This window comes from Haliotis asinina, chromosome 2, assembly GCF_037392515.1.
Source record: "Haliotis asinina isolate JCU_RB_2024 chromosome 2, JCU_Hal_asi_v2, whole genome shotgun sequence".
In the NCBI taxonomy this organism is placed as follows: Eukaryota; Metazoa; Mollusca; class Gastropoda; order Lepetellida; family Haliotidae; genus Haliotis; species Haliotis asinina.
This window is the reverse complement of record NC_090281.1, coordinates 69650664-69676767: the sequence shown is the minus strand read 5'-3', so window position 1 is coordinate 69676767 and position 26104 is coordinate 69650664. Positions and strand designations below refer to the sequence as shown.

The 26104-nt window shown below is 39.9% G+C and overlaps 1 protein-coding gene across 1 annotated transcript in view; it reads right to left on the bottom strand.

Annotated features, from left to right (window-relative positions):
* Positions 1–181: 181 nt before the first annotated feature.
* LOC137274217 (helicase-like transcription factor) overlaps positions 182–26104 on the bottom strand; it is a 41564-nt gene continuing 15641 nt past the window's right edge. The window contains exons 11-22 of the mRNA XM_067807278.1: positions 25978–26087; positions 25370–25513; positions 9339–9486; positions 8846–8981; positions 8524–8703; positions 5882–6012; positions 5341–5531; positions 4662–4772; positions 3153–3265; positions 2795–2975; positions 2629–2709; positions 182–2495 (exon numbers count right to left, since the gene is read on the bottom strand). Coding sequence (XP_067663379.1) covers positions 2343–2495; positions 2629–2709; positions 2795–2975; positions 3153–3265; positions 4662–4772; positions 5341–5531; positions 5882–6012; positions 8524–8703; positions 8846–8981; positions 9339–9486; positions 25370–25513; positions 25978–26087 — 1679 coding nt within the window. The 3' untranslated portion in view covers positions 182–2342. The remainder of the gene's footprint in view (positions 2496–2628; positions 2710–2794; positions 2976–3152; positions 3266–4661; positions 4773–5340; positions 5532–5881; positions 6013–8523; positions 8704–8845; positions 8982–9338; positions 9487–25369; positions 25514–25977; positions 26088–26104) is intronic.

Sequence of the window (26104 nt, the reverse complement as noted above, 5' to 3'; positions counted from 1 at the left end):
ATTACGGCTGCCAGTGAATATAGGAAGACAGTGTCATGTCCAGGCCCTGTTGTTTACAAACAGCCTCATACAGATGTAATACTACTGAAACAAATGCATACTCACTCTGGAATCGGGTAGCATGTGGAGGGATGCTGGAGGTTATAACACTAGATCATTTAAAGGAAATACAAACCGTATGTCTTTGTAGCACAATTTTATTCAGGATAGAAACCACAGGCCCATGCACATTACGGACCAAACAAGAAATACACACAGCTTGTTGGTGGTGGTGGAGGTGGTTAGAAAGCTGTACAGGTACTACATTCATTATAATGAGGAACGTACGGATAAAGCACTTTTAGCAAATCTGAATACTTTGAACACGCCAATAAGGTCAATGAAATTATAATTGATTATATACATAAACGTGTATTTTGAATGGAAAATATGTCTCTCAGGGATAATAAAAACAGGATATTTAAACATAACATGATACATGGGGGCCTGTAACGCTAAAAACTGCCAACAGAGTATGTACTGTCTCTAACAGGATCTTCACACTATATACACGGAAAAGGGTATAACGAGGTCAACACATCAAATTCGTTTCAGAGCGTATTCCACGATTATCACTGTATTTATCTCATTAAAAATTGCACAGTTTTCAAAACATATAGCACAAAACTCGAAGCAGTACTTTGGGAGCTAGGGTCTTCGGAAGCCTGAAAAATTGTGATTTCTCGATTCCGAGCCAAAGTCCCTACTACGAGTTTCTGCCGGTCACTCCCGGTTTACGGTATATTTGAAGGAACCTGGCAATAATCAAGAATTATGCCTTTGATTTTGTAAGTTTTATTAAGTTCACTAAATGAAAAAATACCCTGATCATTACACAGATGTCTTACAGAGTGCATAAAATGTCACATAATAAACTTACTGATTTGAATTGATGATTGAACCAAAGGGGTTGGGATATGATTTGATCAATATCTGTAATATCAGTTTCAGGTGTTTATAAAATATTTCCCGTGAAGCCAATACATTTTTCTAATGGGGAAATAACAATATTCCCATAACGTTCAATATTTGACTCAAGCAGAAATATATCCTTTAATGGAAAGGTACTACTGCTAGTACTGTTCATTCTGAAGATATGTATGTAATGCAGAGAGTTTTAATGAGTTTATGAATACCTCTGCATTACCCATTCTGACTCCCCGTCTTCATATTTTCTGATAATTGTCGTTCGCTTCCTCTTACGCCTCTTATCACTATCATGGCTCCTTCCTATCACTATGGTGCTATTGACATGATGGCAGTTTATAGCGTTACAAGTTCCTGTGAATTTGATATTCAGTTTCGATATTATTATGACAAAAGAAATTGTACAGATTTTCAAGTTCCTAACAATAAACTTTCTACTACCAATATATTACAGTGCCTGTTTTAAAGTCCCTTTTAAAGTCACTGATAAACAAATAAACAAAATTACTTTTTGTAAATCTGCGAGGCCCATGTAACCCTACTGTGTTGAACTAACCTCTTTAAAGTAACCTTGTTTTGGATACCATACCTGTTCTCAGGCATGCATACAAGGCAACACTAATATCGGACACATTTTGTAGAAGCTCCACAATAAATATACTGAGGGGAACAAATAAGGAAACACCACGTCATGGCAGTGTTATTATATATATTCTCAGATTTCCTCCCACAGCGCTACTCAACACTGGTGATGAAAACTGGAAACCGGACAGCATTAAAGGAACGCTTTAACGTTCTTGTGGTCCTATATTTTTCTGTCATTATATTAACACTCACCTGAAATAGCTGCGCATGTCGATGATTTTCCGACTCCCATTGCAAATTTAGAAACAAAATTGTGAATGTTTACCCACTTCTGCCAACCAAAATTCTAGTGAGCACCTCAAGATTTTAAAATTAGACTTTTTGAACTGAACTGTGGGAGAAAGATGTTTCAATTTAAAATACAAAGGTTTCAATAGAATATGCCGTGTTTACTTTTTGAATTAACGTTGGTGCAAACTTCGACCATGATATTATATCTGATAACGTAATTTCTCAATAACTATAAAGTATTATGGTAACTTGAAAATTCCATTAATGAACCACCGACAATCAACAGTGATACGTGCTTAAGAAAAGGGCAAACGTGCCTTCACTGGTACCAATCGCTGTTTACACAATACAACCCTAGTCTAACAATTTAGAAAAATGCAAAACGTCAAATACTTAAATATTTAATTATGTCCCCTTGCATATGTTCAAAGACATGTCTAATTAGATTTTAATAGACGACTTTTGGTATACGTCTTTCCGCCAGGAGACCCTGGGTACTATCACTCAATCTTCATGACAGTTGTTACGTCACGTGCCCACTGTTCCCTTCCCTGTGCTGCTGTAAGCCTCGGCCTAAAAACCTGCTGCGTCATCAGTCTCTTCCTCTCCTGGAGGTCCAGCATTCTCTCCTCGATAGTATCCTCACAAATGAACTGAAACAGACACTATATTAAAGACTTTGTCTCTTTTCCTTTGTGTGTTAACCATTACAAAGGCTACCTAACAAATAAATGTTTTCAGTGCATGCTGAAGGAAGGAAAAGGAAAAAAGGTAGTTGTGTCTAACCTTTGTGATGATGACATCTCTGGTTTGGCCCAGGCGGTGGCATCTGTCGAAACATTGTTCTTCCACTGCTGGGTTCCATTGCTGAAGATTAAGTAAGACAGGCGTTAAACACCTGGTAATACAAATACGCATTCTGCCAATCAATGAAATTGTTCTGGATTCTCACCGGATCCATGAGGAACACTCTGGATGCTGCAATCAGATTCAGGCCCAAGCCACCCGCGCGTATGGAGAGGAGGCAGATGGTAGGTGACCCAGGCTCAGGATCCGAGAACTTCTTGATGGCCTCCTGGCGCTGAGAAGATGACATCTTGCCGTCTAGTCTCACAACCTTGAACTTGTGTTCCCTAGGACACAATCAATACAAGAATATGTCACCATCAATCTTTGTCACAAAAAAAACAACATTTTTGTAAACAAAAAAGTTATGTTACATTCCAAATTGAGGGAGCCAACATGTATTCCGACAAAGACTATCCATGTGTTAGACTGAAAATTCAGGGATGCAAGGTAAGGTTCCATACTCTAGTGGCTTTTCTATGAGAGTCAGGAAAGACCTGAACTGCGAGGCCACAATACTCTTTACTGATGGGTCTTCTCTTCTCAGCTTCACCACCGCTGTGATCAGGGCGTCCACCTACGGGCGACAAGACAAGGAAACATTTGTTATTATGATTACTATCAAACACACCCACTCTTTTGATATGAAGGAACAGGTATTGTCACCAACTGTGCTCTCCTTGCAGATCTGTTTCTTTAGGCAATAAAATTCTGCCCAGGGTGGCAATTTTATGAAAAGGTTATTCCACCAAGAAGTGTATATAACCTTCACATATATCGATGATCAAGTACTGTTCAATGACCATCCAGAAGTTAATTATCTTAACCCGTGTTAAGTTATTTGTTCCATATGTAAGCAAACAGATTTGAATTGACAAGTACTCAACGCTGCGAAACAATCGGGATTGCTTCAACTTTCCAAGCTTTCGAGCAACAGACCTTTAGATCTTAGTCATTGATATCCTACTTTTGAGGTACAATCGAGCAACTTTACTATTCTTCCTTAGAAATTGTTTGATAAAAGTTACAACGTTTAAAAACCTCAGTGATACCATTCATTGCCTTTCAGGGACACATTTCGACAGTGATGCGCATGATGTGGTCGAAATTGTACACTCGATCTTGATTTCTTGTGAATGTGTTTTTCATAGATATAATTGTTCTTCTTTTATTTCGGTTTGTAGGCCATCGGCCCATGTACAATGCATGTTTAAAGTGTACAAAATGTACATTTTCGTGGAATAGGAGCAAATATACAAAGTAATCCAATTAGTTTAATATTGTTGTACCGTTTTTCTACAAGCAACAGCCTTTAGGTTGTTCGAAGTAATCACCGATCGATCACCAATGTCAGTATCAATGTCAGTATCGATATCACAGTCGACACAATCCAATCCATCAGTAATGTCAAGCATATTTTAGCATCATCAATCGTCTCATCGTCAACAGATATATCAGTTATATAGCATGCAGTTGTAAAATAGTCGACGTCATAATGTTAGACTGGCTTTGTCAATTTAGAGCACAATTTCATAAGATATTTAACTACACTATTTTCAGGTTCGGTTTTTTTCCTACATATAGTCATATAACTATTCCTCACTCTACAGTATTCCTATCTCCTGATAGTCCAAATTCGTTCAGATTTAATATGTTCTACTTTTTTAATTAATTGTTTTACATGTTATACAAATAATATAAAAACCGATATTTGTGACCGATACAAAGCAATGCTTCCATTTGATAACATGTAATCATCCTACACCTAGGAAATGGAAATAGTGATGAGAAAACTAGTAAACGAGAACCATAATCCTTAATTCGCTGAATTAGTATTCTAGGTCCAATAAGAACATTCATACTTATATTTGTTTCCTTGAACAACAACTATAAAGGTAATACAACATAGATGTGGATTTACCTGAAATTGAAAACAAAATACTTTTTGACAGATTGTGAGAAAAATAATCAACCTTTGTACTTGACTTCCAGTCACCATATTGCTGCGGTTCCGGCTGTTCCGGAAGTTGGATTATCCTATCTGCAGCTATAGGCACACGGCACATAGGACATGTGGCATCACCCTGGAACAATATTTAATGCAGTCGAAATGTAGAGAATCAGCTGTGCCATCTGGTGATTTATTTGATTTTTATAGAAATGTCATACTGTGTAACACTCCTTTGTAAACAATGAGTACAATTTGCGAAGGCCGTTTCTGGTGTACCGCGTTGTTATATTGCTTAATATTGTTAAACGCGGTGTAAAATTAAATCATTCACTTCAAAAGTACAACAGTAAGATGATGAGTAATACAATCCGGTTATACGTCGCATTTAAAACTGTCACTTATGTAGGTATAACCGATCTTATTAATTATATTTTACCTGGTTTAAATTCATCATCCATGATCACTTTGTGCAATTTTTTTACACTATGAAAAGCCATGTTTGAATATGGCTGTGTATAAATATATTCTTTCAGAAAAAATGCGCAATCATACATTCTAACGGTGCACGTTTCTTAACAAAAGATCTGTGAGTACCGTGCATAGTTCGCGACATGCAGCGTATTCATTGTTTGTTTGTAAGAGCTGGCAAGGGACTTGTCTGACATTGTTTAACATCGATGTTAAAATTTTGAGATGCGTACCTTATCTGCTTCTTCCATGTGTTTGATGTATTTGAGGATACATCCGTGACAGAAGTAATGTGCACATGGTAGTATCACGGGAGTCTTCAGGACGTCGACACACACAGAACACTCTTCCTCTGACTCGCTGATGTCCTTCAGCATGTTAACTAGGGTCTCACGCTGCACTGCGAAGTCTTCCTTCTCGGAATCTAAAGTTTAAACCACCTATATGTCGGAACACCTAGTTGACAAGATGGAGAGGATTGATATTTACGCATATATTTTATATTCTAGAATCACAAACTAGGGAACTTTGTTTGCAATCGTTGTGGAAGAGGTACGTTCATATGCTAATATGGAATCTAACCAAAGGAGCACCAGTCGCTATTCTGACACGAATGGAGTCATTTTGAAGGTTACAGAGAGGGCGAGTGGTGACGAATGCTAGTCAGTTCTATTTCTGACGTCATGAAAACAGTCCACAGTGCAAATTAAAGTCTACGTGCTGGGAAAAAACAATGACAACACACGTTTACGTTTTTTTTTAATGTAAACATACCCGATTCTTCACTAGACATCCAGTCAGAATTGGCAGGCAGCAGGTACCTATGGCAACACATCTGTCGCAGTCGGAGTAAGATCACCAACACAAAACAGTATTTCTTCACTAGTATATTGTTCCGAATATAGCTGGAACAGAGTATCAAGCCACGAAATGCAACTCTGCGAGTTTGTGCTCCTATAGAAGACTAAACTGGATTAGTTTTGAAAATGTAGAAATCCGACTGAGAGGTTTACCTATATTTCCTCTCTAGAGTGTTTCTGGTAATGATGAATATCACATTTGAATTGTTGAAGTGAAGTCTTTATTCGTGTGAGCAAAATATTTGACAAACCCTTCTTGTTAGTGAGATCAGGTTTCAAGTTGGACGTTTTTACGATATCCGATTTACAATATCTTATATGCAGTTGTTTTTAGCAAAGTTGACTTTATAAATATTAACTACATGAAATTGACGGAAAGACTTTTTTCGTCGGGAGAACGTTAATTCAGACAGGGCTGGATGTGTAGGATATAAGAGCTTATTTTTTCAATAATATTAATGCCCACGGGCTATGTTATATTTAACTTATAAACAGACCGAAGATATATAATTTAGATAATATTTCAATATTTGGTATTTATTGATGAAATCAACTTGGATGAAACTGGCAGCCGACGCCTCGCCTTGCATGTGCAATGCACTTGTTTCGCATTCCCTAATCGTGCGCTGCCCACCACTACCGGTCTTGAGAGGAACACACGGTTCATACCGAGAAACAATCTCATTCCTCATAGCGATCCTTCGTCACCTAGTGGATAGACCCGCAAAGCCAGGAAGCGAAGGGTTACGGGTTCTAAAAATGTGTTGACACCAAATGTCGAAAAGTGTTAATAAGGTCATATTTTACAGGACAGGACAAAGTCGTACATCATTAAGCTAATGTCAGAGGGACATTATTTAGATAATTACCCGAGGAAGCGGGAATGTATCACATTTGAAGGATATTACAAAAAAGTGTCCCCTGAGAACAACAGAGTGACGTCACTGGAGGTTTATAACTGAAGATCACTTCTGATGTTTCCTATCAATTCAATTCTTAATTCTCAAAAGCCACCTTGGTAGTACAAGAGCATATAATTTAAACATATATACAAATACAAAATCACTTCAGTTCCAAGATGGCAGGAAAACAAAATGTTAACATCTTCTGACAAGGGATGATAGTTTAACCGACAAGACGTACTGGATATACTCTATAAAACGTCTATTGTCCATGCAGCATCAACTGGCACTGTTTCGGTGTATTCCCCGAGTGGCCACTCTCTGACTTACACAATTATTAACCGCGGAGTCCACTCAAGGACAACCGAACCGGAACGATGACCGCGACAACCTGATAAACCACCAATTAACAGGTGTGAAAACTCGGTGGCCACTTCGGCATAAATCATTGTTTGAACGAGGCAATTACATCTTCGCGGGTATTGTCACTTTGAACACTGATGCATGTCGCATAGGTATTGTTTATCATGTCGTCTGGTACGCTAATCTTTTCGGGCATGTTGATGAATTCAAATTATGGCTCACATGTCTTACATTGTTATTATTGTATGTTTGTAGTATATGTCCGGTTTCGTCTCTATTCGCCTTCAACCCATATCGCATTCAAAAACAATGTAGGCTTATTGGGATTGGACAATTCATCCCAATATTGTTAAATTAATCTTGCACGTCGTGAATCCACTAAGAAGTTACAACTGTGTTATAATGAAAAGGATGCATCAGCCTTTTAAATTGTAAAAGCTATAATGAAATACGGTCAAATTCACACTGTAAAATACACGGTTGTCTGGTACTAATGGGCTTTAAACAGGGGAAAACGACATCATTTAAAGAAAGTTTATATTCAATTATATAACGTTGGTGTTTAATCTTATTCAACTAAGATATTTCTGGCAGCGAAACAAAAATTTCAGATCAGTTGATCACGCCAATTTCTTATTATTTGGAATAAACATGAAACTACCATTCACGCAGCAGTATCATTACTTATACTCTCTAATTTAGTTAAATTAAGATAATTGTGGTAGTGAAATAAAACACATTTGTCACAAATTTCTGCAGGAAAAAAATTCTGCCAGAAATTTCTGCAGGGAAAGAAAATCGCCAGAAATTTCTGCAGGAAAACATTCTGCCAGAAATTTCTGCAGAATGCATTTTCAGAGCCAATTTATGAGCTTATTAACACGTGAACACACTGGCACATGAACGTTCCGTGTTTGTCTCCTCGAGATCCTTCCAATGATAAAAAATATGTCTTTGTAGCTTGTTCACTTCTGTGTGTCAAGTTAGGACTCACTGGCCATTCCTAAGTTGTCCCGCCCGGCCTTGTAGGTACATATTGCTTCCTCAAAGTATCTAATGTTTTACAATGGAAAATATAATGATACTCGTCCGCAATGTTTTTAGAAGTGCATAGCTGGCACGTTCTCTCGTCCCTTGGAATATTACACCAGCGGCCCGTCTCATTAGGTAAATTATGGTTACATGTTCTAAATCTCAACAGTGGCAATGAAATACGTTTTGGGAGGAAGAGATTCTTTCAGTTTATCAGTTGGCAGTAATATATCCTTGAATAACACTCAGTTCGACCTACTTCTTTATCTTGATCTTCCCCTGTTCCTCCATGGACTTGTACTTTCGGCTCTCTTCGTCCGACATTTTGATTCGCTCCATGTAAATTTCTCTCTTGGGCAGCTTCACAAGCGGCTCTCCATCTACGAGGGTGTTCTTTGTCCTTCGCAATGCGATGTTACCCATCAGGTGCTGGACACGTCTGAAAAAGGACCGTATTATTAAATAGCATCATCAATCGTGATGATAGTTATACCAGCAGTGGTGACATCTACAATGCTATCAGGTTACGAACCGAGCATTGATCAGTAACAACAGAAGGATCACGATTATCCAGTACCTACCTAAAGGTAATATTCTGACCACGTTGCAAGGGGTTCTCCAACAGGCAATCCCACCAGTGTCTTTCGTGGAGAGGTGTCACGTTAAGGAAACTGATCAGTGGCCACAGATCCAGCATCCTGTTCTGGATGGGTGTGCCTGGTACACATAGATTGATATAATCATGTGCTCTAGGTGTTGTTCGGTAGTCTAATGGTTAATGTTTTCGTTCGTCACACCAAAGACCCAGGTTCAAATATCGCTAAAATGAACGTAACGCCCCACTCAATCACTCATATGTTCAACATTAATGGTGATATAGCAGCAAACGTAGAAAGGTTTCTGGCAAAAGGTAGTAATTATTAAGCTGAAAGAATCCCGGCAAGATAAAATTCTAATTGTGATAATAATCGAGGAAATCAACAACAAATTATACGCTATTTTTACATTATTACACGTTGAATTATGCCATGCAGTGGTTGTAAAGACTTGAGAAAAGTTTAAATTCTGCTTTACCTGAGAGAACCCACTTGCGTTGTGCCCTGAGTGCAATCACCGCTTTCGTTTGCTGAGCCCGTGGGTTTCTAATTGTGTGTCCTTCATCCAACACGATGCGAAGCCAGCTCATTGTAAACAGTGGGGCTTCCTTCTGATTCAAATAGTTCTGAAAGTATCAGTGATTCGTCGTCCTTGAGCAAGTCAATGAACTACATCATAGCAGTTACACTGAAACTTTATTTTCTGTAGCTCCTTCACTTAAATATGTTTCTGTCAATGTGAGTCGCAGAGTATCGGGGATATTCCCACATTTTCCACAAAATGTTGGGCCTGTATGATATAAAACAACATATGTCATATTTGGGATTTCACTTTCTTAGTAAAGTACAAACTCTAGTACTTTTTGGGGGTGGGGTAGGGGTTGGGGGGGATGGGTGAGTACTTTACTGAGAAAGTGAAGCCCAAATATGACATATGTTGCTTTTGACCACTTTCTAAATGGCATCGTGTAATCATATATTTCGGCCGTGGGAGCCGTGCCAATTTAGACTTATCAGAGGGGTACACAAAGTACGCAGTCTAGAGTCGGTCAGTTGTCCACCTTTCATTTTTGTGGAAGTTGCGGTGGCTGACTTTGTGTACTGGCGATTAGATGCCTGACTCTGAGGGTACGGGTTCGAATCCCGGATGGGAATTAACCAAAAAAAAAGTACTAAGATTTGTTCTTTACTAAGAAAGTGAAATCCCAAATTTGACATATTTTGCATTTGACCACTTTCTAAATGACATCGTGTAATTATATAATAATAATAATAATGTCCATTTGTATGACGGCGTGTCCACACACTAGTGTATGCTCATGGCGCCCAGTGTATAAGCTCGAGACAAAACTGCAGAAGCTGGTAGCTGATATTCATAATATTTCATGAAAACATGGGTCTTCAATAGGGATTTGAAGACGGGAAGGAAGGTTGCTGTTTTGATGGCTATGGGAAGACTGTTCCAAAGTGAAGGAGCTGCGAAGCTGAATGCTCTGCGACCATAGTTCTTGGGATGTACAGAGGGTGTTCTTAGGAGGAACTGCTGGTGTGACCGCAGCTGTCGTGGTGGTGTGTACACAGAGGTGAGTTCAGAGAGGTACTGAGGCGCTAGGTCATGTAGACATTGAAACACGATGGACAGGGTCTAGAATTCTATTCTGGCTTGGATGGGCAACCAGTGTAGAGACTTTTCAACAGGGGTTATGAGAGATCTTTTGGACGTAAGAGATACGATTCTGGCTGCTGCATTTTGGATCTTCTGGAGTTTAGTCAAGTGTGCAGAGTCCAAACAGAATGCTGTTTGAGTAGTCCAGTCTAGATAGAACAAGAGACCTAACGAGAGTATGAGCTGCATCTGCTGTTAAATTCTGACGGATGTTACTAATAGTATAAGATATATACTACCGACAATAAGTACGAGAACACCAGGGTCGGTTTATTACAAGAGCAAATAAAACATTTATTGATAAAGTGAGTGAGTGAGTTTAGTTTTACGTCGCACTTAGCAATATTCCAGCTATATGGCGACGGTCTGTAAATAATCGAGTCTGGACCAGACAATCCAGTGATCAACAACATGAGCATCGATCTGCGCAATTGGGAACCGATGACATGTGTCAACCAAGTCAGCTAGTCTGACCACCCGATCCCGTTAGTCGCCTCTTACGACAAGCATAGTCACCTTTTATGGCAAGCATGGGTTGCTGAAGGCCTATTCTACCCCGGGACCTTCACGGGTCTTTTATTGTTAAAAATGTAATGGATTTATGGGCAGATATCACAGTTATGTGAATGTGTATCCGCCTCAACACGGCAACCAGCCTTTTTATATATACTCAGTCATTTCCCGAAAGTTCGGGCACTTACGACCGTCGCCAACACTGTAGAAAGCCCCCGAACTCCTGTTCCGGAAGTCAGCAAATATAAAACCAAGAGCAGATAATTTCCAGATAACCAGAATCCTAAAAGTGTTGACCATCTATTACACGAAATATGACCCATCATAATTATTATTTTTTACATACAGTGTTCCCAGAAATTATTGAGAAAATCTTTGTTTTTTTTCTAATGATGCTAAGATTGGAAAAAAGGCTTTCACTATGCACTAAGCATACTAAATAAGGGAGACAACTCTTGAAGGCTTAGAAGGCGGCTCATTACGTCAAGAGTTATCTCCCTTGTCTGGGCAGACGGCTTCCTGTGTTGACATGGCAGAATTTACAGCAAGAGAGAAAAGAAAGCTCATTCTAGATGATTTTGAAAGGGGTGAGGCTGATGCTAAAGTGTTAGTTTGTAGACATGGTATTCCTCTGTCTACAGTATACAGAACTTTGAAGAATATTCAAACAGGAACAGGGATAGAGCACAAAGCAGGGGCAGGTCGGCCTAGGAAATTCAGTGTTGTGGATCGCCGAAGACTTGGGCAGATTGAGAGTAGGGGCAAATTGAAACGTGTTGAGAACATCAGAAATGAAATGATTAGCAGAGGAAGTCCTCAGGTATGCAATGACACAGTTAGGCAGGAATTACAGAGGCTTAATTGGGTGAAAAAACGTGGAATTCCCTCGCCGTTGATGAAAGATGCACAAAAGGAAAAACGTTTAAACTGGTGTCGGGCTCATGAAAATCAAGATTGGGATAATGTTTTCTTTTCGGATGAAAGTTCTGTATGGCTTTTCCCTAATTGTGTGAAAATTTGGACCAAAGATACTGTCAAACCTATCTACCAGCGACCAAAACATAGCCCGAAGTTTCACATGTGGGGTGGCATATCGGCTCGAGGAGTGACGCCATTGTGTGTTTTTACGGGAAACTTGACAAAAGAAAGATACGTTGACATTCTAAATGGTCACCTTCTCCCGACAGCAAAAACATTGTATGAAGATGATTGGATTTTCCAGCATGATAATGACCCAAAACACACTGCGCTACACAAAACAGTTGTTGTCGGGCGAAAATGTTCAAGTTTTAAACTGGCCCAGTTACAGCCCAGACCTAAACCCAATTGAGAATGTGTGGGGAGTCATGAAGGACAGAATAAACCAAAAGGGACTGAGAAATATTGAAGATATGAAGGCCGAGGTGGTCCAATATTGGGATACCCTGTCACACGATTACCTACAAACTTTGATGGGTTGTGTGCCTAGGCGTATTCAGGCATGCATTGCTGAGCGAGGAGGTCTAACAAAGTACTAAAACAAGACTGAGACTGTAAAAGGATGATATTTTAACATGTTTATGTAAGTAAAACGCCGGAAGTTAATAAACGTAATGAGTTACATGACGCAACATGATTCTCAATAATTTCTGGGAATACTATACTTATCACAGTTGAAAGCCAACAATTGCCCAAGCGCTCTCCGGTGCGCTCAGTCTCTCTACTTATACCACAGAGAAGAGAGACAACCCTGTTCTTAGCTGAGTCGCGACCCCCACAGAACATGTGACACCTTGACACGTCATTTCCTTTTTTAGAGATTGGTGACGACAGGCCATTTTGTCTCAGTCTCTAAAATTCGCTCTCTACCTGCTTATCACTAAGGGATTTTGTGCTCTTTTTGGGTTCCAGCGTGTGGCTGTTACCCCCTTCTTTGGGTAGGTTTACTAGGATTGGTGTTACAACTTTGAATTATTGACTAACTAGCCCTTCATTGGTATCAGGTAGCTGTGACCCACTTTTTCACCTGTTCGACAGGTAGCTACCATCCCAGATTGCACATGCAACCCGCGCACGGGCTGGAGTGAGCGGAGGTCATGCACCGACGGACCCTCCGGTCCCGGAGCTTCCGTCTTCACGGATACTTGGGGTTCATGACACGCTCTGAACCCTCCGTGTACCAATCCCTTCGTGTATCGAACCATCCGTGTACCCAACCCTCCGTGCACTGAACTCTCTGGGTACCAAACCCTGAGTGCAGCGAACCCTCCGTGTAACAAACCCTCCATGCACCGAACCCTCTGAGTACCGAACCCTCCGGATTTATTTCACCCTTCTGGGTGTGTGAACGGAAGTGAGCAGGAAGCACTTACAGACCCTGGTCTCAATGAAGTCCCATCGGACGAGCCGTTTGCTGGTTCGGGTCCCTTCACGGGGGGCTTCCTCCAGCATCTCGAACAAGGTGGATATATGAAACCCTCCCCTCATTCGTATCCTTCTGGAGGCTGAGGATGCTACCCCTCCACCTACAGGGGATCCGGTAGCTCACCTGGCGGGAGGACCACCCGTCTGCCGCCAAGAGGGCTAGGGTGGCTTCCTTTTGTGGCGAGGATTCCCTCCGTTCTCCTCGGAAGGCCCTCCCACCCCATCGTCTCCTTCGGGAAGCGGGAAGTGACTTTGAATTAGAGGTGGCCGCAGTGGGACCTAGTCATCTCCTTCTGTCTTACGGACAGACAACGTAACAACATCCCCTTGGCTAACTCCTGTCAGGGGTGAGGGGTTCTTAGGAAGAATGAATCTCCCACGCCTCCCCCTCTGCAGGAACTCTCTTTGCGGGAGATATTCCGGAGGCCTTTCGTTTGAGGCATGAGTATCAGCAACAGGAGTTGACTAACAGACTCGCCTCGACCGGAGGGAGAGGTCGTTCACAGCCACAGGAGTGGTCCAACTGAACCCCCAAAAAGACGGAGTGGGGAGGGAAGGGAGGTCGCAGGGGTACCACCCTTCCTCCACTCCCGGGAAGAAACTTGGTGGGCCCAAGCACGGAGGCAAACCTCCGCGAATCCTGGAGCACAGCTGATGGATGCAATATGGCTTGCAATCCTCCACTGGAGGGAAGCCCTCAGGGAGCAAATGGTACTGGTTCACAAGGACAGCTCGATGGCGGCCTGGGTGATCAACCGCCAGGGCTCGACCAGAGTGGATCCACTTCTCCAGTTGACACTACAACTGTTCCAGCTGTCGGACAGCTTGCGGACAGCTTGCACATCCCAGGGGCTAAGAACATCTTGACGGACGCCCTCTCTCGTCCAGACAGCCCTCCCTCCATGGAGTGGCAACTGCACCCTCGGACCTTCCAAACGCTGTGCCGGTCTTTGGCGGACTGGTTTCACAAGTTGTGCTTAGGACATTTGCAAAGGGACACACTTCTTTGGGGTTTGCTTGAAATAATCCTCGGCAAGTAGGGGACGCAAGAATTAATTTGATTTCATTGGATTTTTTCATTCGATATCAAAATCTAAATACGTACGTTTGAGGAAATGATGTGATACGACGGGATGTCAATAAGTTTTGAGCCTTGAGCATTTTTCATACCCAGGTGTCACAGCCTATGGTACGACATTGAACCTTGGGATGTAGCTGATGTGATATATAAGTTTGGGTATCCTACTCTCAGAAGTTATTGAACAGCTCACATTGACACAAAGAGACCCCCCTCACGGCAGTGAAAATGAATAAAATTGAGTATAGAGCAGTAATTAAGTTGTTAGTTCTTGAAGGAAACTCGGCGAAGAACATTGAAGAAAGGCTTTCAGCAGTTTATGGGAAGTCTTCCCCTTCATCTGCTAACATCAAACGATGGGTCAATGAATTTAAGCACAGTAGAGAGAGTCTTGAAGATGACCCCCGTCCAGGTCGCCCAACAACAAGCACTAGTCAGGAAAACATTGACAGAGTGCATAGACTTGTGCTGGAAAATCGTCGAATCACACTCCACGAGTTAGAGGAGACCACAGGCATTTCACACGGATCCATCGAGACAATTCTTCATAAACATCTCGTCATGTCTAAGGTGTGCGCAAGATGGGTGCCAAGAATGCTTATAGATCAAATGAAGCAAACAAGCGTCACCATAAGCAACTTCATGCTAACCAGATACAACAAGAATCCAGAAGATTTTCACTTTAGGCTAGTAACCTGTGATGAAACCTGGATCCAGCACTATGCTCCTGAGAGCAAACAAGATTCCATGGAATGGAAACATGTCACTTCTCCCAGGACCAAGAAGTTCAAAGCCTCCAGATAAGTGCCGAAGGTAATGGCGTCATCCACATAGATTATTTACCAAAATGAAGAACAACGAATGGGGAATATTACGCTAACTTGTTGAGGCAAGTGCGACAGTCAATCAAAGAGAAGCGCCGGGGCAAGATCAGAAGTGGTATTCTTCTACATCAAGACAATGCTCCAGTACACACCTCTCGCGTTGCAGCCGCTGCTGTCCAGGAATGCGGGTACGAAATCTTGCCGCATCCCCCCTACTCTCCAGACCTGGCACCAAGTGATTACCATCTGTTTCTCAAGAAACAGGGGCGGTGGGGTAGCCTAGTGGTTAAAGCGTTCGCTCGTCACGCCGAAGACCCGGGTTCGATTCCCCACATGGGTACAACGTGTTAGGCCCATTTTTCTGGTGTCCCCCGCCGTGATATTGCTGGAATATTGCTAAAAGCGTCGTAAAACCAAACTCACTCACTCACTCACTCAAGAAACACTTGCGTGGTCATAGATTTCAGGATGATAATGAGCTTATTGCTGCTACTGAGGTTTGGTTTGAGGACCAAAATGGCGCCTTCTAAAGAGATGGCATCAACGACTGGCATAAAAGATGGAACATGTGTCTTTACTCACAAAGGGATTATGTTGAAAAAATGTGGTTCATACCAATATTTTGTGTTTTTCTATGCAAGGCTCAAAACGTATTGACACCCCCTCGTAGCTTCCATGAGGGCTGATAGTATTATCGAGAAGGATGCGTTATTAGTTTTAGTTAAGTGTGGTGTGATGCCCTATCAATGCATTTAGAGAATTACAAGCATATAAATAACCCCGATGTTTGTAGAGAATTAAATAAAAGTAAAAACAAATATACATGGTGGAAAATCAAAGACAACAAGCTAGATTAGACTTTTTCATTCTTTCACAGGACATGTATGACTTAACCTTAGATTCCAACATTTTACCAGGTAATAAATCTGATCATTCTGCTATTTCCCTATTTTTTCAAACTCTCTTAATCAAGAAAGAGGGAGGGGTTATTGAAAGTACAACAATTCCTTACTTCTAAACCCTGACTATGGAAACTTAGTTAGAAATACAATAAAACAAACCATTGATACCAGTCAGTTATGAACGGATGAACTAGAATCAACAACAAACACTCTTCAACAAAACATACGAAGAGATTTTCAAAACATCAGTAAAAATTTGATTGGTGAACTTTCAATGCACAAAACTGAACTTGAACAGATAAAAGAAGAAGAAGAAATGAGAGGAATATCAATGAGAAATAGGCTTCTCTGGTATGAGCAAGGTGAAAAACCAACGAGATATTTTTGTCACTTGGTAAACAGAAACTATGTTAATGAATTTATTAATAAACTTCAAGCAGCAATGAGTTAACAGACAGTGATTCTATACTGAATGAAGTAAAACCCATCTATAAGAAACTGCATCTGCTGATAAACAAGACGAAAAGCACTTTACCGTCCTAGATATATCGTAAGCCCTACCTTCAATGATGAATTAAGACACAGTTTGGAAAAAGAGATAGATATGAACGAAATTTCGTACGCAGTTAAGAATATGAAAAATGGCAAAAGCCCTGGAATTGATGGATTCCTAATTGACCTCTTAAAGTTTTTGGAAGGAACTGAAATTTTGGATTTTTAGATTTGTCAAAAATATTTCAAAAAGAAATCAACTGTTTATAACTTTGAAAAGAGGAGTAATAACTTGCATACCGAAAGCTAACAGAGATAAAACACTTTTGAAAAATTGGAGACCTATTACTTTATTGAATGCACTCTATAAAATTGTTATTACTTGTATCACTAACCATTTAAAGAAAGCCCTAGATCCCCTAGTATATGGTAACCAAACAGGCTTTATTCCAGGTAGAACCCTCAGTGAAAACACAAGATTACTCTATGATATAATGTTTGAAACTAATAAAAGAAAAATGCCAGGTCTAATTCTCCTAATAGATTTTAAGAAGGCTTCCGATATAGTGTCCAAAGAGTTCTTGAATATTGTTCTAGCTAAATATGGTTTTGGCCCTGAAGTCACTCGTTGGATAAATATACTTACATATGAAACAACAACATGTATCATTCATCATGGTAAACTCTCTGATTGTTTCGTAAATGAACGCGGATGTAGGCAAGAGGACCCTCTGCCACCGTATGTCTTTATTTTTGTCGCTGAAATACTTGGTTGTATGATTAGAAATAATGAGAACTTAAAAGGTATTGTTATTGACAATAATGAGTATAAATTAAAGCAATATGCAAATGATATGGAACTATTTCTAGTCGGAAATGAACAAAGCTTAAAGGCTGCTATTGATGAAATTAATATATTTTATAAAATGTCAGGACTTAAAATTAATTTTGATAAGACAAAAGCAATATGAATTGGATCAAAGAGAAATAGCATGGGCATATTGTGTAAAGACATTAAGATAAATGGCAAAATGGTGTGTTTGAAGTTTAAGTTTAAATTCCACACAGATTTTAACAGTCTGTGGGTAATCAATACAAGTAAAACGACTAGACGAGATAAACTGACTACTTTCACAATGGAGGAAAAGACACATGACACTGATTGGTAAAATAGCTGTCATAAAAATTCTGGCTTTCTCAAAACCTGGTCATATATTCAATACTCTGACTAATCCTCATAAATAGTGAGTGAGTGAGTTAATATTTAACGTCACATCGGCAATATTGCAGCCATATCGTGACGAGAACATACATGACAAAAAAGAATATATATGCATATTATGAAGACCCTGTCTACGAAGGACAGTAAAACCACTAGACTATCACAGTTAGTATTAAAACTAGTTTGGAAACTTAAAAAAATGATAGTATCACTATTTTGACAGTACAATATAAAAACAGGCCATGGATCGCCAACAACAGAGGGTAGATCACTATACCAGGGACCATGGGGACTTACAGTACCTCTGCTACCTGCATGGTCGCTGGCTGGATTTACACCATCCCCTCAGTTGTTGGCGACTGTATGCAAGATTAGCCGCAAATTAAAATGACACATATTCTATGATTAAAAAGTGGAAGATTAAATCTGACTTAAAAATCGTTTTGGGAATTACGTACCCTCTCAGCAGGACAATAATTTTACGGTACTTCGAGGATACAGCCACTAACAATCTTAGCTGCTAATTCAACTTCCAATCATAAGATACTTATTTATTTACATGTCAGTCAATAAATTCAATTCTTTTAAAAATGCAATAATTAAATGAGAACTTACGTTACTAAAAAGGTCCTTCATAGTTCTTGATTTAAAATAATTGTCCCTTGTGATGGAATATTCAACACAGTCAAGCAAGACATGCTTGACCGTGATTATTTCATCACAAGGGATGCAGAACGGAGGATCCTCACCTTTCAAAGATATTCATGCGTATACCTAGTGTGGCCAATACGACATTGTCGTATAATGACCTCTTCATATCTGGACCGACAACCCAAGTAGGTGTAACCAACATATGGTTTTATTCTGCATCAGATCACGGATGTAAGATCTAATGGTAGCTTTATAATCAGTATAGGGAATATGAAGTGGTGTCACAGATTTGTTGAGCGCTGCCTTAGCAGCAAGGTAAGCCAAAGTGTTACTAGAGATTCCAACAGAAGACGATGTCGTATTGGCCAGTCGCAAGATAGTTATAAAGTTCAATAATTTCTATTAAAAGTGGATGTTTACATGATAGGTTTTTAATAGCCTGAAGGCACGAAAGAGAGTCTGAATAAATTATGTACTGTTTATGTTTAGGATGTCTCTGAATATATTTAAGAGCTGTTAATATGGCGTTAGCTTCTGCTGTAAAAATAGAACTATTATCTGGTAATCTAGAAGATATTGTTCTGGATCCAGTGACAGTGGCACAAGCCACTGCGCAACCGTCCTTAGACCCATCTGTAAACAAGGATTTATAATTGCTATATTTATGTTTCAACTGATTATATTCTTGTTTGTATTGTAATTCATTAGTTTCTGATTTTTTAAATGTAGTTAATGTTAGGTCAACCTGTGGCCTATCCAACTGCCAAGGAGGAGAAGAAAGAAGACGGGAAGGAGCTATGTTTTCCAGCCCAATGCCGGCCGAAGAAAGAAAGGGTTTAATTCTGTGCGGTGGAACAAGAGAAGACTTTTTGTTGTACAAGTCCTCGCAGAGAGGACTGAAAACACAGCAGGGTTAGATTCGTTAGAGTATAGCTTTGTTATATATTGTAAAGATAATTTTATACGGCGTTGTGTAAGAGATGGTTGGTTCCTCGGCTTCAACATATAGACTGTCAACAGGAGAGGTTCTAAAGGACCCAAGACAAAGTCTTAGACCTTGATGATGAACAGAATCTAATAATTTTAAGCTGCTTTTGCAGGCTCCACCATATACGATGGAGCCATAATCAAGTTTAGAACGGACAAGTGATCGATATAGATGGAGGAGGGTAGTCTGATCACCTCCCCACTTTGAATTAGACACGACTTTCAATAAATCAAGTGCCTTCAGGCATTTAGTTTTTAGGGATTTGATATGCGGAAGAAAAGTTAAATGCGAGTCGAAAATCAGACCTAAGAACCTGGCCTCCTTGACTACTTTCATGGGAGTGCCATTTAAGAATAGTTCAGGGTCCTTATGTGGTTTGTGTTTACGACAAAAATGTATGCAACTAGTTTTTGTTTTAGAAAATTTAAAGCCGTTTTCAAGACACCATTTATCTATTTTGTTTAAACATAACTGCAGTTGGCGTTCAATGGTATGCATATTTTTCCCACGACAAGAAATATTAAAATAATCCACAAAAAGTGATCCATCAATTGAATCATTTAAAACCTTTGATAAACTGTTGATTTTAATACTAAATAATGTGACAGACAAAATACTGCCTTGTGGGACACCTTGATCCTGACTGTAATGATCAGACAGTGTCGAACCCACTCTAACTTGAAATTGCCTGTCATTTAAAAAGTTGTATAAGAATTGCGGCAAACGGCCTCGCAATCCAAAGTCATGTAAATCTTTCAAAATCCCATGTTTCCATGTCGTGTCATACGCTTTTTCTAAATCAGAAAAGATTGACACTGCATGTTGCTTATTAATTATGGTATTCTTAACAAAAGATTCCAAACACACTAAGTGATCGATAGTACTTCTGTGTTTACGGAAACCACATTGTATATCTGTTATGAGGTTATTGGTTTCCAAGTACCAAACAAGTCGATTATTTATCATGCGTTCCATGGTCTTGCAAACGCAGCTAGTTAATGAAATGGGCCTATAATTGGAAGGATCAGTATGATCACGCCCAGGTTTGGGGATGGGAACAACTATAGCATCACGCCATGACGCAGTTGTCCAAATGTCATCGAAAATATGTAAGAGTGTCTCCAAACATGATTCCGGTAAGTGTTTCAGGAGTTAATAATGGATGTTATCAGCTCCAGAAGCAGTGTCGTGAGCCTGATCAAGAGCAGTATAGAGCTCATCAATAGAAAATATCTCATTGTAGTCTTCCCCATTATCTGAATTGAAATTAACAGATTTCTTTTCTTTCTGTTTTTGGTACTTTTGGAATTTAGGGTCATAATTGGACGAAGAAGAATGTTTTGCTAAAGTTTCACCAAGTTTATTTGCAATTTCGTTTCTACCAGTTAACAGCTTGTTTCCGTCTTTAAGATGGTGAATGCTACATTTGGAACCCTTCCCTTTGCTTTTTTTGATTATATTCCAGACCTTAGATATTGGCGTACGCGAATTAATGTGTGATACATAATTTTGCCAAGATTGGCGTTTACTTTGTTTAAAAGTACGCCGTGCTTTAGTATTTAAAATTTTAAATCTAGTCAAATTATGCACCATGGGGTGTCTACGGAAATAGTGCTCTGCCTTTTTCCGTTCTCTTCTAGCTTGTTTGCATGTATCGTTAAACCATGGTTTTCGAATATGTGGAATTGAAGAGGACCTTGGTATACACTCGTCAGCAATGAGAGTTACTTCATCAGAGAAACTTTTTATGGCATCAGGAACATTACTGAAATTTTCCGGTGTAAGTTTGTCAACACACAACGTTTCGTATAAAGACCAGTTTGCCTTTTTGAAATTCCATCTCGATGATGGAGAAACATCAGATAGGGTTACAGGTGTCTGTAGTGTTGGGAAATGGTCACTACCACAGAGGTCATCATGGACTGACCATTCAAATTCGTTTAGTAAGTGTGAATCAGTAATTGACATGTCAAGGGCTGAATATGTTCCGGTGCCAGGATGTAAGTATGTATTGGAACCATCATCAAAAATGCATAAATCGTTGTTTGAAATAAAATACTCCAGTAATTTACCTTTGGTGTTTGTGGTTGAACCACCCCAGAGTGGTCTGTGGGCATTTAGATCACCCATAATAATACAGGGTTTAGGAAGTTCATTGTAAAGGGCTTGTATATCAGCTAGTTGAAGAGTTGAAGACGGTGGGATATAGAGAGAGCATATTCTAAAAGCAACATGCAACGTAAGTCGCACTGCAACAGCCTGGAGATTAGTTTTGAGCATAACATGGCTGTGAATAACATTCTGCTTAACAAGGATGGAAGATCCTCCATTTGCCCTCACTCCCGGTGGTGAATAAGTGTGATATGCATTGTATTGATGCAAGTCAAAAATATCAGTTTCTTTTAGATAAGTCTCCTGTAAACATATAGCTGACGGTGTAAACTCTTGCACTAATAGCTGTAAATCAGTAAAATTGGTCCTCAGTTCCCCGCAATTCCACTGTATTAAGGATGTATTAGTCATTTAAGGGGCAGTAACTGGTGACAGTGCTCTTCCTTTCTTTTTGAGCGAGTGACCATTGGCATTGTCATTAATGTTCACATGGTGGGATACCTCTGTATCCATATCCTCGAGCAACCCATACTTGTTGTACTGTTGCACGGGAGTTTTGAGTGCCTTTGACACTCGATCAGTTTGATTTTTCTTTTTAGAAGTTTCATTTTTATGTTTTTCGACGACTTTAGCAGAGGTTTCAGATGTTGAGGTAGATACTGATCTTGATTTTGAAACCGGAACTGTGTTTTCTGGATTAGAAACTAGTTTTGGTGTTTCACCATTTGTCCATGTAAGATCTGTTTGACACTCTACAGATGTCGTGCTGACAGTTCTTACGGTTTTAGTGACTGACGCATACGATTGCCCTGCTGTGTAGGCAGAAGTAACTGACTTTGCCTGTTTCATTGCATCCAAGTAGCTGACTTTCTGCTCACATTTAATGTTTTGTACAATGGACTGATATTTGAATTCAGTACAGTCAGTTGAGGAGGACATATGGTTTCCATCACAGTTAGAGCATTTTAAAGGACGAGTACACGTAATTCCGTCATGATCAATTTCACCACATCTGACACAAGTGATTCTACCTTTGAATGAATTCTGACCATGTCCGAATTTCTGACACTTAAAACCACGAGTAGGTCGTGGGATGTGGAGGCCTACAGGCATGGAAAAGCAGCCAACTTTGATAGAACTGGGTAGAGTCGTGATATCGAAAGTCAAGAGATAGGTATTGGATGGATACACATGACCATCTTTGCGGTATGTAAATCGTGTGGCGTCAATCACACCTTGACTTCGGAGATCTGACACAATTTCCTCAATGGATTCATCAGCAAGACTGCGATCACGGTCTCTTATGATACCTTTGCTGAAGTTAAGTGTCTTGTGTGCCGAGCAGGTTACGGGGATGTCTGCTAACTTCGTTGAAGTCATCAAATTTATAGCTTGGGCTTTTCGAGCACATTCTATAAGAAGAGCTCCAGAACGCTATTTTTTAACATTTTTTAACTCACCAGCCTTCCCTTTAAGTCCCTTTTCTAAAAGAAATGGTGAATATGAAGCTAAAGCACGTTCATCTTTAGCTTCCATGACAAGGTATCGAGGCCAAGTATCTCTTTCAGAATACGGACGTTTTGTGACAATTTCATCGTCAGAAGAATCTAATTCGGAATCAGATTCTGAAAGTTGCCGTTTTGGGGTTTTTTGGATTTTGTTTCCCCATATTGAAATGTTATATGGTTCAGCAAACCTGCTCCCCGCCCACCACGGAGCGCCAACAAGGGCGATGTCACACGTAAGCGGAAATCCAGCAAACTAACACCAAAGGGATACAGGTTTGTTATACTCCAGCAGATCTAGATCAACCAGATTGACCCATTAGCCACCGCCTTCTGGGTATATGCTCTAGGTAAGCATCTCATATATTATCCGAAACTGTGTCAACAGAGATCATTCCACAAGTAAGGTTAACAGCATAAAAAGTTAAACACAGGGCTCGACGTGACCAGACGATTGATTGAATCGGGCCCATTCAACCACCCGTCTAGGTGAAGTCAGGGCCAAAGTGGTGTGTTGGGCAACAGGAACACGGTTGTAGGTTCCCATTGCCCTCAACCACCAGGATCCCCTCCTCCACCGACACAGGGCCGCAACCCACGGCCAACAGGTTGGTGGACCAAATATGCCCCCGGGTCCACTACGGGGGTGTCGGCGAGCTGTTGGCGTTACCCAGCACCCACCACGAGGAGGTGGCTCGCCACGGGTGCCTCCTCATAAAGACTTCACTACTTCATTGGAGAATGTCTTTTTTAAATTCATATGGAATGACAAACCTGATCAAATCAAAAGGAACAATTTAAAGAGTATACAAAAATCGTGCTTTAAGGATGGTTGACTTTTTTGCTAACCTGAGATCTTACTGTATAAAAACAACAGTCGAAAATCCCTTTTAATGTTCCTTTCAATGTCATTTTAAAATCTGATGCAAATGGTGATACAGTAACACGCATCGATAACCCTTTTTGGAGGGATGTTTTGAAATATTGGAACAAGTATTGCAAAAAGAGTCGTATGAGTTCTGGTAATATTTACGAAATCCTAGCCCAACCACTATGATTTAACCATAATTTCAAAACCCAACACATTACAATAAACACAAATTCTTGCAAATGAGCACCTATGTGACAATACCGTTTTTGTACTTTGACAGACTGAAGGAAATTATCACATACCTGGACTATTAGCATGTCTTGAATATACTTCCTGATTACTACTAGAAACTTTAGAAATATCCCAGTATTTGATTCACTGGAATTTATTGAAATGTTGCAAAGGAGCTAGAATATTTTATGACGCCTTGATTTCCGATAAGGATTTACCTAAATGTGTCTTAAATGGCAAGATTTTTTAGGAAATATTACTTTTGATTGGAAGATGATTTTTATCGCTTTTAGAAATGGTTTGAAAGATGTTAAACTACTTGATTTCCAATACAAGTTTTTACACGTTATTATATATGCCAAACATGAACTATTTCAAATTAAACTTGTTGACAATACTGTTTGCTGCTTTTGTAATGAGCTGAATGAGACTATTTGTCACGTTTATTGGGAATGTTGAGCAATACAAACATTCTGGAATGAACTTGAAGTCTGGATGAATGATCATACTGAGAATACACTTAAAATAACAAAATATCTTGGTTTGGAACATTATACACAGACAGATTATTAAACCATATTATCCTTACTGCCAAAGATATATCTATTCATGTGGGACTAACCAATGCCTTACACATTTTACCCATGCTGTGAATCTAATCTGGGCCTATGGCTTGACCGACGAATGCTTCAACTACCAGGCTACACCATCGCCCTTTAGAGATTTGGACCCCGGTTGATAACATACGGTGGAAATAGAAACTTTGTAAGTTTGGTTTTAATTGATACAGCCTTGTGTCCACAAATCCTAAGTTAGATGCAGTCAGGTGTCTGTGAGGGTCAAGGGAAGACGTGTTATGGTCTTTCGGGAACTAAATGCAAAATTTATGGGACCATTCTTTATTATGGCGGGGAAATGGCGCCTAGTACACGATGGTCACTGTGAAATACACACACAAACCATCATTCTTGTTACTTAAGTCTAATGTAATGTCAGTGTTTCCCTGTGCGGGGTAATGGCTACAATATATTGAAATGATATGTATACCCACCTTGAACTCGCTCCGCACAACTCCATATGTTGTAAGTACGACATCCTTCCTCTCAAGAAAACTGGATTCTCTACAACGCTGATTGCCATGGTACCGATAGACGTCAACGTGAACGTTGGGATGAACATGCTCAATAAACTGATCCTTTGAAATATAAAGCAGCAGTCACGTAGCTATTATGTTATCATTCAGAACATTGGACAGGAACAGATTCTGCTTTTGGCATTTGTAGAAGCTGGAGAGTCTGGTAAGAACACAATTTATGAACAAAAACGTTCCTCATCCATAAAGTCTATCCTTATCTGAAACAATATATGTCAGTGAGTATTTTAAAGCACCATTAGTGGTGGTTATCGTTGTGTTGGAAATCGACAGGGCAACGTTTAGTCTCCCTATTAGTGTTGATGTTGTTCGCCATTTCGTTACCAAAAGGATTAGCTTTTGACATCAACATTGAACTGCTATAATGTTCCCAGTTCTGCATGGGCAGCTAAATATTTCACTTCTAATTATTTGCGTTCCGAGCTTCTTATCTATGTTTTTTTTCTGAGGGCAAGATACAGATATTTTACAGTGGAAGCAGAAGTGTCATATCTGTCGTGATTCACCTGCCAATTATTGAGGACACACAGAGGGCAAATGATAAGAGTACCACGTGGCTGATCATTTATACTGAGACTCCACTCCATTTCATCACAATGACTGACTGCCATCAAATCTGAAACCAGAAAAAAT